The sequence below is a fragment of the Poromitra crassiceps genome (assembly GCF_964638095.1).
Source record: "Poromitra crassiceps genome assembly, chromosome: 15".
NCBI classification, from domain to species: domain Eukaryota; kingdom Metazoa; phylum Chordata; class Actinopteri; order Beryciformes; family Melamphaidae; genus Poromitra; species Poromitra crassiceps.
Genome location: NC_139634.1, coordinates 19748434 through 19765512, shown reverse-complemented (window position 1 = coordinate 19765512; position 17079 = coordinate 19748434). Strand labels below are relative to the sequence as shown.

At 45.4% G+C, this 17079-nt stretch overlaps 3 protein-coding genes across 7 annotated transcripts; 2 read left to right on the top strand and 1 right to left on the bottom strand.

Moving 5' to 3' along the window:
• Positions 1–2545: 2545 nt before the first annotated feature.
• rnaseh2c (ribonuclease H2, subunit C) lies at positions 2546–5319 on the top strand. 3 transcript variants are annotated; one of them, XM_083652161.1, is made up of 5 exons: positions 2546–2591; positions 3156–3307; positions 4034–4146; positions 4709–4828; positions 5044–5319. In XM_083652161.1, the coding sequence occupies exons 2-5, from the start codon at positions 3157–3159 to the stop codon at positions 5065–5067; spliced, it is 408 nt and encodes a 135-aa protein (XP_083508287.1). In that variant the 5' UTR covers positions 2546–2591; position 3156; the 3' UTR covers positions 5068–5319. The 3 variants fall into 3 exon arrangements, with proteins under 3 accessions (XP_083508287.1, XP_083508286.1, XP_083508288.1); XM_083652160.1 differs by having other exon boundaries at positions 2591–2695; XM_083652162.1 differs by lacking the exon at positions 2546–2591 and adding an exon at positions 2746–2982.
• Positions 5320–6845: 1526 nt separating this feature from the next.
• On the bottom strand, positions 6846–10371 carry zbtb3 (zinc finger and BTB domain containing 3). The gene is made up of 3 exons (XM_083652136.1): positions 10235–10371; positions 9215–10065; positions 6846–8824 (listed from the first exon to the last, which is right to left on the bottom strand). Exons 2-3 carry the CDS (start codon positions 10060–10062, stop codon positions 7756–7758), a joined length of 1917 nt encoding a protein of 638 aa, XP_083508262.1. The 5' UTR covers positions 10063–10065; positions 10235–10371; the 3' UTR covers positions 6846–7755.
• Positions 10372–10935: 564 nt separating this feature from the next.
• Positions 10936–16971, top strand: trpt1 (tRNA phosphotransferase 1). 3 transcript variants are annotated; one of them, XM_083652155.1, is made up of 8 exons: positions 10936–11065; positions 11174–11266; positions 12413–12494; positions 13083–13252; positions 14734–14911; positions 15565–15621; positions 15723–15833; positions 16547–16971. In XM_083652155.1, exons 2-8 carry the CDS (start codon positions 11204–11206, stop codon positions 16567–16569), a joined length of 684 nt encoding a protein of 227 aa, XP_083508281.1. In that variant the 5' UTR covers positions 10936–11065; positions 11174–11203; the 3' UTR covers positions 16570–16971. The 3 variants fall into 3 exon arrangements, with proteins under 3 accessions (XP_083508281.1, XP_083508280.1, XP_083508282.1); XM_083652154.1 differs by having other exon boundaries at positions 10996–11266; XM_083652156.1 differs by lacking the exon at positions 12413–12494 and having other exon boundaries at positions 10996–11276.
• Positions 16972–17079: the final 108 nt, after the last annotated feature.

Here is a 17079-nt window from a genome sequence, read left to right as displayed (position 1 = left end):
ATAGGCAAGAAGACACATTTAAAAACAATCAAATCAAATATGTAAATGTGAGTTTTAGTGATTTAAAAGATCATTTTGCTGGTCTGTTTCTAATTCAGGTCATTCCACAGTCTGAGATCTAAATGTTCTGAAGCCACATTATATTTTCCTATACAAAAAGGAATGCCACCCCTACATTTCTGTGCACTTTCTGAACACAGAAAATATAATATCTATAATGTGTTTTATGCTGGTGCAAACCGAAACTAAATGCAAGACACAATAGCCACATTGATAGGGCTGAGAGCTGTGAATCCACTGACTCCAAACTCACTCACAAGCAGAATGCATCACAACAGATGACTCAGGGTGATCTCTAGAGGGCGATTCGGGAATTTTGTAGGAGGTGGTTTTAACGCATTGTGAAATGTGCAGTGGTGCTGCTGAACTAATGCTGCTGTGTATCACTGCTGTCCACTTAAAAGTGTCCATGAATGAAGAGATGAATGGTTGTTTTTCTCACTGATGTAGATTTGAATTTAAACTCACTCAATATAAATGACTGTTTTCAGTTCATGTAAGGAAAACAATTGACTGGATAGAAAGTGGGCTATACTGTAGGTCAGGGATTCTCAAATGTTTCCAACTCAAGATCCACATCCAAACTTAATGTTCTGGCCTATGACCCAGTCTTAATAAAAACTCAAGTGGGACCCAGCAGCAACAAGGCTGCAACCCATTTTGGGTCCTGCCCAATATAAAATAACCCAGTGTCTGGGGTATGAGGACTCATACAGGTTCCAAGAAGGTATTACACAATTTAAGTTGCAGTTGTTAAACTGCCGAGACAAGACACAATTCAGCCAGACAATCTCATTACCTCCTAGTCAATATTAATGTAATCAAATTCAAAGTACAGAAACAATTATCTGTCTTAAACAACAAAACACAACAGCACTCACCTCTGATGTCGTTTGACCACCAAGAGCTATGAGGAGGAGGAATTGAGCGGAGCTGCTGCACTTCCCCTTTCTCTGATGCCTCTTGGTTCACATCTTAATACTAACTTGATGAAATGCTATAAATAACCCCCTCCCCCAAACCCCCACCTCTTAAAAAAACTGTTGGCCGGGGTTTCTATCCCACATGATGAAAGCTGCTGCTGCCAACTGGAACAGAGTGTCACTGACAACAGTGGGCTACTGGACTACTGTCTGAAGTACTATTCCTAGTACTTCTGTGTGAACCAAGATCATGCATCTTGACATGCCACTGCCAGAGAAGTGACTGTGGGAGAAGTGTTTAAACAGAGTTAGTGTATTCATCGACAGCAGTGGTTCTCAAACATGTCCACGTCAAGGACCCCTAAACTGACACAAATTAGACCACGGACCCCCCTTTGATAGGATTTTGTCCCAGGGTCCGCCATCTGATACGATTTTAGATTTTGTGACGCCATCCCACTCTCCTGGGCCTGTCTTGCAGGAGGAGCGTGGTGTTGGGATCATTAGGCATATGAGGGGAGTCATCCACCAAAGTAAAAGTTAAATCAATAATTTATTAAGAGGGAAAATAACTAGACAACACAAAAACAAACAGAACAAAAGATGCATCGGTGAGGAGGGAGAGAGACTGAATGGTCTGGAAGTCAGCCCAATGAGTGCACTGGCCTGGGCCCAGGTGCACCCAATCAGCCTAGACCCCAACACCAGGCTCCTGCAAGATAGGGCTATCAAAAAGTGTGACAAGTGTGAAATGTGACAACAAGCATGTCACACTTTTAAATGTTTTATTACAGAAAGTGTATGAAACCCATGACCAAAATGCTATAGTCATACATTCTGATTGTATTAATTTGCCTATATGGTTGGAATTCTTGTGAAAATAAAGCATTCCCCTTTTTGCTAGGGACCCCCTGGAACCCCTTCAATGACTCCACTTTGAGAAGCACTATTACACAATAGCTTCGTCTACACCATTGGTCTACACAGGCAACAAAGTCAACTCCACATACATTTAAGGGTAGGGGTCAATATACTAGCCTCGACGCTAGACTGAAGGCTGTCTCGCGTCGAGGCTAGGTAAATACATAGGTGGGGAAACTATCAAAGGTGAGTAGTTTACCCACCTTGTTGACCTGAAAATAGGCGAGTAAAGTCTCTGCCTCATTTCAAAGAGGTGAGTAAACTGTATTTACCCTCCACTACGCCCAACTTGTTTTCTTTTCGGTAAAGTTATGCAAAATGTTTAAAACAAGTCTTACCATAGTCGATAGCTTTGACTGGAGTGGCATTCAGTTTGGTTTAGTTTCTAAATAGTAGCCTGTAAAAACACACACAATTTATCTGATTGTAGATATTAGAACACTTAAAATTCATCAAGTTAAAAACAAAAACAAAACGGCAACTCGGGAAAAAATATATAAATAAAAGAAAATAAGACAAAACAGATCTTGGAGCCATATCGCATACAGACCGGTAGGGGGCGGGTCGATCCAACGGAACCGAAAACACCCGCCAAAATGTCTTCCAGCGTAGAAGAAGACGCCCTCGACCAATCACATGCACCGACAGACACTAACCGGAAAAGGTGGAAAATATACACATTGAAAGGTAATGATGGGGAAAACTAACGCAACATTTCAGTCATTTGCAGAAATTGTTAATAGTGCTTGAAGACAGGACCAACATATTGCAAGCATGACATATAGAGACCGGTACATTGTCTGTTTTAGTGAAAGTTACTGTGGCATTTTCGTTGAGCTTGCGTGACTGGTAAATTAGCGTACTGGAAGCCCAGATTCAAGCTACTCACATCACTCCAGTCTTTGAAGAGAAGGAAAGTGAATCACAACAAACATGTAATGAAGAAATGACGGTGATGTAGGTTGAAGATTTTCATGGAGGGAGCAAATGACAGGGGGTGCAGATGAGATGACAGATCAGCAGCCACCCTGACTTCTGACTGCTTCATTTAATCTCTGAATGATAGATGATTTGTAGGGTTGGTAACATTACATATTTAAGAAATACATACTCATGACATGTACCATTAATCCCCCAACATATACTGATTTACGTGCTTTAAAGTGGAAAAATGAAATTGCAAAGTTTGGGGTAATTCACTGCAGTTATATAAGAAAAGTTACCATTTTAAATTTAACGTTTTCTCTGCAGGATGTCTTGTAACAGCAGTGTGACTCATGTGCAGCTGTCGGCAGGCCAGGCAGAGCGAGCCCCGATCCACCTGCTGCCCTGTGAGGTTGAACACAACGGGCCAGCGCAGGTCTCGCAGTACTTCACTGCTACCACCAAAGACCGCAAACATGGTAGCCTACAGTCAGAATGTGTTTGAAATTGTAGAGACATGTGTCTCCTTCTGAAATGACAGTAGTTAGTGTAACTAACCCTAACCCAATGGACCAATTATTGGAATAAGTGTTGTTTAGTTGTTTAGCCAGAGCGAGGATCATCAGTTGGTGTCATATATTGGAGATGACACCCAAAAAAGTACACCCACACAAATGTTCACCTGGTGTGGCTCTTTTCTCAAAGCAGTTTTTCATCTTTAAGTCCATAAATCTTTATGTTCACAAAAGCCATCTCTGTGCTTCGAAAGCACATACAAACTTTGTATGTGCTTTCGAGCAAAACAAGGATACATTCCAACATGACCAACTTCCATGGGCATTCCTTTTGTGCCATTAATGCTGTTGGAAGTGTCTGCTGTTTGAACCAACAGTTATCTAAGTATTTTGTGTCAATATTACCTGGGCTTTAGTTGACAGAAATCTCAGCTCAGAATGGGTATCTGTTCTACCCAGACCAAACGCATTATTTTGTAATCATTATGCCGATTTTTAATCTGCAATTTGCTGGGATTCAGGAAGGCAAAAAGGCTTAGACTTAGAAGGAGTCACAGCTCATGGAATGAATTTAGCATGCGCACTTACTTTTTATCCCGCAGTCATTTTTTGGGGCACACATTCAGAACATTCACAACAGATGTTTGTAACGTACTGGCTATTCCGGTGTATGTGTGTGTTCCCTTACAGAGAAGACGGTGTCATTCCGGGGTCGTGGTTTGCGGGGACAGGAGCTCAGCTGCCCCCAGGGCTACACTGGCCTGGTGCTGAAGGAGGTCAACAAGACTGGCTCCGACCAGGAGGTAAACACTGCCCACCACAAAACTATCTGTGCTGTGCACTGTGCTCACCTGCAGTCTGCTCCCAAAGCCCCCAGGCCTGGAGTCCAATCATAACCAAATGGGGTCATGTAGACCAGGGGTGGGCAACTGGTGTTTTTATTTTACTGTACAACCCAGAACATGGCGCTAATGGCGTTGTAACAAACTATATCCAGGATGCACATTGCACATGCAACATTACTAATCTGATTAATATCACATACTGTATTTGGGTGATGTACCCCATCAAATTGCTGTAGTGAGCTGTTTTAAAGCTAGAGCAAAGTTTCTGCTGTCATCTGAATGGAAGAATTACTAAATGTGAATATGAAAAATATAAATGTTGGTGTAATAAACTTTGATTACCAGTCCTTTTCATCAAATTAGTAGCTATAATTGGGAGTGATGGTGTTACAGTACTGGTGGAAGTGCACGGTCACAATCTGGCCCTCTGGTAGGGAGGATTTTTTTGTGTGGCCCTCTCTATCATCAAAGTTGCCCATCCCTGATGTAGACACTGAATTGTGTGTGTGTGTGTGTCCAGGACAGGACAGTGAGAGTGTCCTCGGTGTTTGACAAGCTGACCTATTGGAACTTGGAGACACCTCCCAACTCTGACGACCCAGTTGTCATGGCAATGGGCTGGCCTGAGCTGGCTGAGGCGGTGAGTGACTGACTGACTGCAACCTTAAAGGCTTGTTTATATTATATAGATTACCGGTAGTGCCTGATTTGGTTCAAAATAGAATTCAAGGTTCACAATCAAATGTTGAAATTCTGTTCTTCCACTTCATATATTGTGTGGCACATTAAGCTGAAAATGCTCAGACAGAGGCGAGGCAGCAACATTTTGTGGACTCTTGTTTTGTCTGTTCACAGATCCATGGTCCAGTAGAAGATTAATTGGGGAAACACGACTTCTGTGGCACCAGACTGAGGAGAGACTCAGGACAAGATGGCCTCACCTCAGCATGTTAGGAGTACTGTGTGAAGTGTGCAGTTCACCTCAGCATGTTAGGAGTACTGTGTGAAGTGTGAAAAGGCACCAGAAACTTCCTTCAGTGTGTATTACGGTTACAGAGCCATGCACAAGGGGCATGCATTTATATTTTTGTAATAAAAGTTCTTTTGTCATTAAATAAAGAAATTTAAAATATTGAACCACCGTTTCTATTGAACAATGTTTATTCACAGCAATGAAGGTAACATATTTTTACACACTATCTACCAGAGTTCCCTCTGAATGTTTGGAGAGCGTCCAGTGTAACAAGCGTGGGTTTTTGTATGGGAACACATTTGTTTATTTGTTGCAGAACAACTTCCAAAGTGGAAAACACAATCATCCCAGGACATCATTGAAACATTTGCAGAGAGACTGCAGGCCGACTTACTGTATGTGTGCCTGAGCGTTGGCACAACAGAACGGACAAGTGCCCACTCACAAAAGTCTGCTCAAATATTCTTAGGTTCACATAGGACAGAAATGGACTACGAGAGGAAGAGATCTATGTACAATAAAGTCCAACACTTGAAAGGTGCATGTGGAGGAGTGGAGGAAAAAATCATCGTGCTTGAACCAACATCTATTTCTGGTAGTGATGGCAAAACAAGGTTTCTGAAGCCGTGAGGCTTTACAGCAAATTTTCAAAAAAATAGGTTCACTACTTGGAAGCTTCAAATGACACGTGACATCTGCTGGTCAAATAAATGTAGTGCTACCAAGACGCAGATTCTCAGTTATGCTCAGGTCTGTCGGTTTCTCTGTCCCACTGTGACATCATCAGTGATGTCATAAATCCCACTGTGACATCATCAGTGATGTCATAAATCCCACTGTGACATCAGTGATGTCATAAATCCCACTGTGACATCATCAGTGATGCTGGTCTCATTGGCCACACAGCAGCGGAGCTGCGAATGGAATGCGAGCTGCAGGGCCACCTTGGCGAGCTGCAGTAGGAATCCAGTGCGCAAGATCCCTAGTTTAGATACAATTGACTAGCGAGTACGACGCATGCCTCGGAGCTTCAGTGTCGGCCGTAACATCACTAATTTCTGGGTCATGGAGGAGGAGAAAGATGTCATGAGGAGAGGAGTGATTTATGTTGCTTTGAGATGCACCCAAAGTGTGCAGGGGTTTGGGAGTTTGCTGCCGAGTGAACTGCTCTGAACGGATGCATCCTAAAAAGACATACTGTGACAGTACAATGCTACTACATTTAGGTTAATCAAATATTGTTGGCACAAAGTCATAGGCAAGTGGAGTAGATAAAACATTGAAAAGGCAGTAGAAATACAAGGACGTACAACAACTTAAAAAATACTGTAGTTCATCAGTATACAAAACATAATAGCTTTTCCTTTTCTTTGATGTTCTGATTCATTACAGCAAAGACTAGGGGTAGTTACAGCTCTTCCACACTACCTTTTCAGATATGGTTTCCTCAAACAAGTTGGAAACTTCAGGAGGAACTTCCTACAACCATTCAAGCTGTGACCATTTTGTTAGCCATATTCATGAAGAACAAAAGTTGAAGCTGAAAGGCAATAGACCCTTCTCACGGGGGCCATTTTGTGTCGAGAAGCCAGGGTAAACACAGGTGCAAGCAAAACACTAATGAGGGTTTCCAACTTCCATGATTGGGATTTGGAAACCCTCATTAGTGTTTTGCTTGCACCTGTGTTTACCCTGGCTTCTCGACACAAAATGGCCCCCGTGAGAAGGGTCTATTGGCTATTGAGTGAGAAGTCATTCCCTGTTATAAAATGGGGGGGAGGGGAGGGGGGGGACTGAAAGACCCCCTAAAGTCATGTTTTAAGATGTATATAAAACACTCAACTTTGAATAATAATTTGTGTGTGATGGTTTCCCCCCACAAAAAAAGTTGTATCATCTTGTTAAAATCCTTAAAATGACTTCCACTTAAAAATTACAAAGCAGCCAATCAGGGTTATCTAGACCATGACTAGCCAATCACAGCAAACAAACAAGGGCTTAATAACTGCTGAATAGTGGACAGGGATTGGCTCCAGTATTTGTGATGTCACAAATTATGCTTGTTGAAAATCGCCTTTTCAGTGAGCTCAGAGAAACTTTCCATGTTCAGCAGACGATTGTGAAAACAGCCTTCTAGTATCAAACTGCACAGTGAAGCTCAAACATCCAACTGTAGAAACAATTTAAAAAATATATTTTAGGGGGTCTTTAAGATAGAAATGGACTAGCTGGTGTGTGTTCTTCTTGCATTTCTATGCTTGTGAGGAACAAATGTCCTCACAAAGATAGAAAAATTAACAAAATCCTCCAAAGTGAGGACATTTAGCTGGTCCTAAGAGACTTGGGATGCGGCCTATGTCTGAGGTTTATTTGTGGTGCATCGCCACGATATCAGCATGAAGCACCACAAAATAAAAAAGTTCACCAGTTCATAGAAATGGATCTAAAGCGATCAATTTGGAGGACTTGGATTAAGTTAAGGTAAGATTTACGATTAGGTAAGCATGGCGTGAAGAGAGTGAAAGTTAGAATTAAGGAGTGAATGTAGTTAGTGAAGGTCCTCACAACAAGTATAGGAATAGAGATGTGTAGTGTTAGCTGAGAGGTGGTGGTGGTGGTGGTGGCGGTGGTTGTGGCAGTAGCGGGGACTCCAGGTCGGTCTTGATGCGTTTGGCCGGCAGGCTGTGGTCGTGGGCCTTGCGGATGTGCCGGTACAGGTCGCCCGACTGCGTGTAGCTCCGGTAACAGTAGCGGCATTCGTACGGGCGTTCCCGTGTGTGCACGATGGCGTGGCGCCTCAGCGTGTACGTGCACGAGAAAGTCTTTCCGCACACGCCGCATGTCGGGACATCCTCAACAAAATTCCCCATGGGGTCCTGGAATTCCTGGAAGTACACGGGGGTGTCGGAATGCTGCTGGGACAGAGGGAAAAGGGAGGCGGCGAAGGAGGAGGGGTCCTGGGAGGAAGGGCCGGCACCGGAGGACGAGGAGGAAGGCGAGAGAGGGAAGGAGTATGACTCGTTAGATTGGGAGGCCATTTGTAAGAGGCCCTGCGTGTGGGAGGGGAGATAATGGGGGCTGTTCAACTCCTCCTGCTGGATGTCATCATCAAACTCGTCGTCTACCTCCATCACCGGTTCTCCCTCTCTCTCCCTCTCCTCCTCCAGCTCTTCGTCAGATATCACGATGGCCTCCACCTTTACTTTCACAATCTCTCCATCGCTCTCCTCCTCCTCCATCTCTCTGCCCAGAAGGGGGTCAGATCTGTGCGACGCTTCCGTCTCCCATGTGGGTCTTGTAAGGGTTTGGGCCTGGGGAGTCGGGCTTGGATGTTGAAGTGATACGGGGGTGTGGATTCGTATCTGGGGCTGCGTGCGCTGGGGCGGCGAGTGCGTTGGGTTCACCTCCAAGCACGAGGGCAGTGATTTTGCATGGACTAACATGAGCATCTGTTGCCCTGTGCCCACTGTGCGTGTGTGGTCGCTGTCGGAGGGTATCTTGATGTTGTCACCGTCCCGGGGCAGTCTGGGGACTTCCTGGTGGGGTTTGGGGGGCAGGCTGGAGTTTGGGGCGACCACTGACCAACATCCGGCCTGACTCACTGGCACCAGGGAGGAAGAAGAAGATGAGGAGGAGGAGGAGGGCTGCTGGTTACTGCTGTGGCTGGAGAATGAGACAAAAACCATCACACAAAAACAAGATGTTCATCAGTATAAAGAGAAACAACATGACATACTGTATGTAGGCCTACACAGTAGAATAGGGTTAAAATCAGGGTATGACCCACATAAAATTACCCCCTACTGATTTTTTTCTCTCTAAAGAGCAGCCAATAGTGAATTTTCTCTGAAATTCAAAGTGGAATTATAACAGAAATGATACAATACTCATGGGTACTATTATGACATGGGCAATTGAGTTTAGTTTGGAATCAAGATTTCAGGCTACAGATGTAATCAGAATTCACAGATCACTAGTCTCATATTTACAGTGAATAGCTGTTGATGGCCAAATCACCAGAGCTTCTCTAGTTAGAAACACACAGTCCCGTACCTATATGTCTCAGTGGTACTGCAGGGGCTGCCGCTGCAGAGTGCCAGGCCATCTCCCTGACCACCAGGCCTCAGCCTGGCTTGACCTCCAGAGGCAGGGGCAGACAGTCCTGCAGTGAGCCCCTGCACTACCCCTCCCGCCGGGGGCAGAGCAGGGGCGTCCATACCTGGCTGGGTGGTATCGGCTAGGTCAGGGCTCAGAGGGGTCTGGGCTCGTGCCTGTGACGACCCCAGACCAACCCTCATCTCTGCCTTCACAGAGTCTGACTGAGCCCGCACTGCCACTATGGATACTGATGAAAGCGACTCCGCCGTGGAGACAGCATTCGAGTGATCTGCCGCCACATTGACCACGGGCACAACATGGCCCCCGCTCACCCTCTCCGTCTCCGTCACATTCCTGGCTCCAGCACTCTCTTCAGAGCGAGTCTCTTCAGAGCGAGTGCTGTCCGCTTCAGCCAGAGGCCCTCGTCTCTGCAGCCGCCTCTTGCACACGCGCACCACCTCGTTCATGTGCAGGAAACTGGCTGCCGCCAAGATGTCCTCCACTGGCAGAGGGGCCTCCAGCTGCAGGACGCCCTCGTACACAAAGTCCAACAGCAAGCCGAAGGCAGTGGCCGTGACGATCTCGCTGTCCAGCGTGATGGAGCCGCTGGACGCGTTTCCATCTACGCCTCCCGGAGAGTCGGAGTAGAACATGTGGAAGAAAGGCGAGCAGGAGGCCAGGACCGCCCGGTGAGCCAGGAAACGGGATGAGCCCACCTGGACGGTACAGTCGCACAGGAAGCCCCTCTGGCGCTGGGAACGCAGAGCTGACAACAACTGCTGAGAATGCTGGGGGAACTCCATGACCTGGGACAGAGAGAGAGAGAGAGAGAAAAGAGAGAGAGAGATTGCTTCTGTCATTGTGATATAGTCACTACAGCTTTGGGAGGACAATTACACAGTTTACACAGCATAACAAACTGAACTTAAGAGTGAATGTTAACAGCATGAATAATACTTTAAGCAGAACACTCACTGTCTGGAGGACAGGTAAGGTCTCTCTCTCTGAAAGATGTTTGATTGCCAACCGCCCGTCACGTGTCTTCAGAACGTTGTCCTCCTATACATTGCCATGGTAACGTAGCCGATTGTCCCAGTCTCTCAGTAGAAACTAAACCTTTATAAGTTATGGACAAGCAAGACAGCAAAGAATTCCAGATGAGAGAAAAATAGCAAAATGACAAATAATAAACCAAGTAAGCCATGCATTATGGAAAACAGTTTTCTAGTGTTCCAGGCTGTCCAACAAAAACAGCTAACGTTAGCGGTCTGTCTGTCAAGCGTTATGCTAACACTAATACTAACGTTATGCGAACACTAACGCTAGCTAAGTTATCTCACCCGCTCTATAAAATTACAATGTCGCCTGCTCGACACTTTCGTGATTGGTTTTATCGGGATGAGTTTGAATATTATAACACAACACATTTCTCATGTTACCTGCTGCAGCTGCTATCTGCTACATCCATGGCTGTTTCAGAGAAAATGCAGCTTCCTCTGTGGTGGTGGCGAGGTTTCCTCACACGCGAGCCACCACAGTGCCACCTACTGGCGGGAAACTAGAATAAACAGGAAGTGGAGTTTGCACGTTAAGTTTATATATTTATTTTTAAATGGATAATCCCATTGGCCAAGGACCAGCGTGCACTCCTTACTCCGGGTTGAGTACACTAGCCTTAGTTTTGCATTTTATTTTTAGTGTAGGCCCTACACTGTAGCGGGAATTTAACCCGGGTCTGCGACTCTGCGATAGCAAAGTCGAACACGCTGATTCGTTTATTGCAACACAAGGGCGGTTTGTTGACAAGTAAGATATTTTATCAACGTCCGTTTGGCGTTTGTCGATAGCGTGACAGTTTTAAATATCAATGGTTTTGAACTATTGTCGACTGATACATAATGGTGCACGATATAGCTCACAGATCCATTCCATGGGCTGACTGAAATGGAAAGCGACAGAAGAGCAGGAGGAAGAGGGAGAGGAAGGAGAGGAAATCATGGTGGAGAGGTGGGAGATTGTACGTTCGTGATATTTGTGTGTTTAGCGTGGTTGTGGAGTGCTAAGTGGGCGGTGTCTGTCATCAGTCACGAAAGTGACAGAAGTGACAAATCAGTGAGGTGGATAGCAGTGTAGTCACGTTTTGTGTCATGATTCACGAAAGTGACATCACTTCCTGGGTAAAAGTTGGCGCACCCACATTTGCACAACTGTGATGTCACTCAGGCAGTTGTGATGTCATCAGTGATGTCACTCGAGCAACTATGATGTAGTATATGAGCCGATGGCACACAGTTGCATGATGGCGCACAGTTGCACGGGGACACAGTTGCCCAACTGTGAATTGCACAACTGTGATGTCACTCGGGCAGTTGTGATGTCATGAGTGATGTCACTTGAGCAACTCTGACAGGATGACCATGGGTCCCAATTGGGTGGCCTTCGTCAAGGTAGCAATTTTACACTGGGCTTGCCCGCTGCGTGGGCTCGCATACGTAGCTCGGCTGCTGTGTCCAGCGACCTCGCCCGCAGCTCGGCTGCTGCCTGGCCTCGCCTGCTCTATTGGCATGCACAGTGCACAATAGACCCTTCTCACGGGGGCCATTTTGTGTCGAGAAGCCAGGGTAAACACAGGTGCAAGCAAAACACTAATGAGGGTTTCCAACTTCCATGATTGGAATTTGGAAACCCTCATTAGTGTTTTGCTTGCACCTGTGTTTACCCTGCCTTCTCGACACAAAATGGCCCCCGTGAGAAGGGTCTATTGCCCAACTTCGCATCACTGATGACATCATGGACATTGTGACATCATCAGTGACATCACAATTGCTCGAGTGACTGTCTATCACATCATCAAGTGCTCGAGTGACATCACTGATGATGTCATAGACATTGTGACATCATCAGTGACATCATTACTGACCAAAATCATCACAAATCTCACAATGTGGGGCCAAAATCGCAGACAGATAGACAGAACCCACTTCGTCAATTTTATAAGGAGGAAGGATAGGCTATAGAGGGGATTTAGAAGTTGGTATACTCAATGCTGACTGACAAATAAGTGGGTATACTCCGTATACCCTGCACTACACCACTGCCATACAGACATTTAGAGCTGTGTGTCTGTTATGAGTTGTGCCTCTCCTCTACTAGGACAGAGATGTCCGCCTGTCAAAGTCCATGTCCTACGCTCTGCGCCATGGAGCCAACCAGATGGCTCTTCACATGAGTGCAGGTGAGACGCTCCCAATTGGTCTAGAATCTAAATCCCCAAATCACTTTATATTGCTGCTACTGCCTCTGACACTATTTTGATGGCGAGTGTGGGACGGGTCTAAGATCGTTTTGTTTTTTCAATCTATTCAAGGGTGGGCTAGCCTCTCAGCAGGGGGGCATCGATGGGCACAGCGGAACCACCACCACCACCTCTTATTCACCTGCTACACACAGCACCTAAGCCCTGTAAAAAGCCAGGGAAACCTGCTATGCTAAAGTCATTTTATTGAATTATTTATAAATGACACTGTAAAGTCATGTATAATGATGTTGAGATTAGTACACAGTTAATGAGCCATTTGGTGTAGTTAGTTACAGATTGAGATAGATAAGATAAGATAGACCAATAAGGTACGTTTTAACTGTTTGTTTTTTCGATACAATTGACAAAGATAAGATAAGATAAGATTAGTGCTTTATTAATCAAATGTAAATTCAGGAATAAATGTCTTAAAATAGATGTAATAAGCAAATTAATCGTATGTTGCATCAGTCTGACATGAAGCAGATGGAATGTGACCGTAACCATGACAACTCTCATCCATAGATGGCTTCCTGTTTGTGGAAGACCTCTTGGCTCACCCGCAGTTCCGCTCCTACTCATTGGAGGACGTAGAGAGAGTCGTCGTCACCAATGACAAGCAGCGCTTCAAGCTCCGCCCCCACCCGGAGGATGGCCGTCTGCAGATTCGAGCCAATCAGGGCCATTCGGTACAGGTAGGGCGAGCAGAAGATCTCAGACGAGTCTCAAGTTATTTCCTGCAGAGGTGCATGCTGACGTCTGCAAAGAGCATTGACCGAGGATTTTGGATTTCCTCAACACTCTGGTCACTGATGCGCTGTGCATATGCCAGGATTTGTTATCTCCCCCGGTTTACTTGGCATTTAGCATTGCATGTTTATTCAATCAATTTACAAAGAAATTGCCTTTATTGATTGGATAGAAAAGGTGTCCTCTCCCCATTGACTGTGTGTGTGTGTGTGTGTGTGTGTGTGTGTGTGTGTGTGTGTGTGTGTGTGTGTGTGGTCCCTCCTTGCATGCAAGTGTTGTGGTGTGTTGGGTGTTCACAATAAAGACAAGCTCGCTTGTCCGTTTTCGTTTTGTTTAAATCTCATGTTCAGCTAACATTTACAGTCGGCTCTTGTGTCACATAGCTCTGTCAATCCATTTGAAAGGAAAAAACAATGCAATGCAGTAAAGAAAGCATGAAGTGTAGCATTCCATTTGCAGAAAACTGGGAGCTAGGAAGTTCACTGTTGAATTGCGTCACATCCGTTTAAACGAGTCAGATCCGGTCGCTAGCCATCGTTAGCAATAACAGTTGAATGATAACAAGGCATTTCGCGCATACGAACACTGCAGCAACATGTCCACACAGATAGAAGTTAGACAGTGCTATGTGTACAGCTGATTTATAATGAGAGAGACACAAAAAAGACAGCAGTGCTAATAAACAGTATTTACTACGATTTCAACTGCTGTTGATCATACATTTTGAGGTAGGGGCTGCTGAGGCAGAGAGAGTTTGGGAGAGAAAATACGAGCACTGGTGACGTCACTTAAGCTCATGACCTTTGAACCGTCACATTCCCATTTCCCAGTTTTAAAGGAATGCCCCATTATGTGAAATTATTAGGGCCGATTACAAAAATAACAAAAACCCCAAAAATCGTTATCAACTAACAAGACCAAGTCTGAATGCTGAATGCATGAATGCTCGGTCCAAGTGCCAGATCCAAGTCAGAGTCATAAGTGCTCAAGTCCAAGTCGAGTCACAAGTCCTGAAAATGGGTCCAGGACTCGGACTCGACGACAACACTGTCCCAGGTCGATGTTCTGAGGAAAATAATCACTGTTCATGCTGCCTTCAATAGACCCTTCTCACGGGGGCCATTTTGTGTCGAGAAGCCAGGGTAAACACAGGTGCAAGCAAAACACTAATGAGGGTTTCCAACTTCCATGATTGGAATTTGGAAACCCTCATTAGTGTTTTGCTTGCACCTGTGTTTACCCTGGCTTCTCGACACAAAATGGCCCCCGTGAGAAGGGTCTATTGTTGTGGGAAATACCGTTATTGGAGTTGAGAGCACATGAATGACCCAAAACAGTGATAGATAGGACTTTGTGAGGAGCCCTTCATCATGAAACACACACCCCTCTCCATTGTATTGTTGTGTGTTGTTGTTCTCGTCTTCAGGTAAGGGATCTGGAGCTGAAGCCGGTGGTGGCAGGCTCCCCAGGCTGTCCCGTTGAGGCGATTCACGGCTCCTACCTCCATAGCTGGAGCTCCATCCAGCAGCAAGGCCTCAGCCGCATGAAGAGGACACACATCCACCTGGCTGCAGGCCTGCCAGGGGAGGGCACTGTCATCAGCGGTAAGCTCTGTGTGTGGGTGTTAGGGATGTAACCATACACTCAACTCACGATTCAATACAATTCACCATACTGAGTTCATGATACGATTTTCTCACGATTATTTTTTTCCCTTCTGATTTTCCCCCCATTTTCTTCCCAATTGTACTTGGCCAATTCCCCCCTGCTGCCCCGGTCGCTGCTCCACCCTCTGCCAATCTGGGGAGAGCCGTAGACTAGCACCATGTTTCCTCCGACACATGCGCAGTTGCCAGCCACTTCTTTTCACCTGACAGCGGGGAGCTAAAAAGTTTGGACACCCTTTGCTTTAAATATTTCTGAGACAAAAACCACTAAATACGATATCTTTTCTTTATCAAATTAAAGAATCAATTTTTTTTTCGGAGGTAGGTTATAACTGCAAAACACAAACTACAATGAATTTTTCTTTGTAAAAGAAAAACTGTGAAAAAAGCATCGCAATTCATTTTCTCATGAATCATCTAATCTTTTTGAATCTTCACACATTTGTTTCGACTTTTAACTGCCTCGCGGTGTATTGTTACATCCCTTGTGTGTGTGTGTGTGTGTGTGTGTGTGTGTGTGTGTGTGCGCGCGCGCGTGTGTGTGTGTGTGTGTGTGAACATTTGGGTAAATCAATCCTGTTTTCCACCAGGCATGAGGAGAGACTGTGACCTGGCCATATACATTGATGTTCCCAAAGCGCTCGCCGGTAAGACTAGCTGCTAACGATGGCTAATGCTAACCAACACACTCAATACTGTGAGTCTGCAGGCAACTCTCTCTCATACCTGTGTGTATCTGACTTTATAGATGGTATTGAGTTCTTCTGGTCAGAGAACGGTGTGTTGCTGACTCCAGGCGATGCAGACGGCAAACTGCTACCCAGATACTTCAGCCGAGCCTTAAGACTGAGGCCTACAAGTAAGGACAACTTCACGTATTCATGAAAAATGGATGTAAAACTGCTATTTACTAAAAAAAAAAATCAGTCAGTCAGCCCGGGACGCTTACTGTGGTGTTACTTTGTGAGATGGCGTCTCGTCTCCTGACGGTGCGCTGTTTGATCACAGTGCTTAAACACACAATTACAACAAACGCAACTTCAAACATCCACATGGCAACAAGCCCAGACAGTATAGGCTGCTCTGAGCCCCCGCCCACGGCTGCGTTATTAACAGACACACAGAGCAGGAGGACAATGAGCCAGCGAAACCTATCCGCTAGCATACAATATTTTGCCTGCATGTCCTAAAATCAGATTGACAGTTTTCACAGACTGTGGATTGGTTCATTTTCTCTCGCAGCTCTGCTGTGTATGGGTGGGCCAAAATATTAATACTACAGATACTACGTCTCGTTATTGAAGATCGCTTCCAGCCTCAATAGGATCGATACCAGTTTCAGTTTCTCTCTGCTATGTTGTAGACTACCCATTTGATCAAAGAGTGTCTGTGCAAACAACGTTCTGTTGTCATGATCGTATGCCACCATTTGCTTCTCCACTGCTGTAGCCTGTACGTTTTACTGGATGCTGTTTTTACCATAGACAGACACAGTTTCACTAGTCTCCTTAGGGGCCAAAATGGCAGAGGCGTTAGCTCTGCTTGTTATTCATTCATCTTCTTGTGTTTCAGGGAGTATCCTGCCACTGGAATAGTAGGAGAGAATCCTGTTCTGTGATTGGTCGCTGAAGACCTCGGCCGACCGTGCCGGCAGCCCACGGTTGGCCGGTCTTTGCTGCTAGTTCCCATGGAAACACTTCTTGTTTGTGAAGAGGAAGAAGGGAGGTGGATGAGACAGACTGAATAAGGCAACAACACCCCAGGCCTTAAAGACAGGAACATCTATAGCCTGGGTGAACCCAGCCTCCACGTGACCTGCTCTCAGTCAGACCTGTTCTCAGTCACTACAGTCTGGAGCTCGAGCCATTCAAACCGATTTCTATTGTCACTACAGTAAGTAGGGAGAGCAGAGGATGCAGAAACAGGCAGATGCTGTGGTTTTAGTTAACGGACGGCCTCAACTGTCTCTCTAAGATATGAACACATGCATAAAGACACACAGCATATTGGGGGAGATAACTGCTTAGAAGCTTCCTGTAGGAAACCGCCACAAATTGCCACCATATGTCATAAGGATACAAAGTGCTGCCAAGTAAACGCAAATA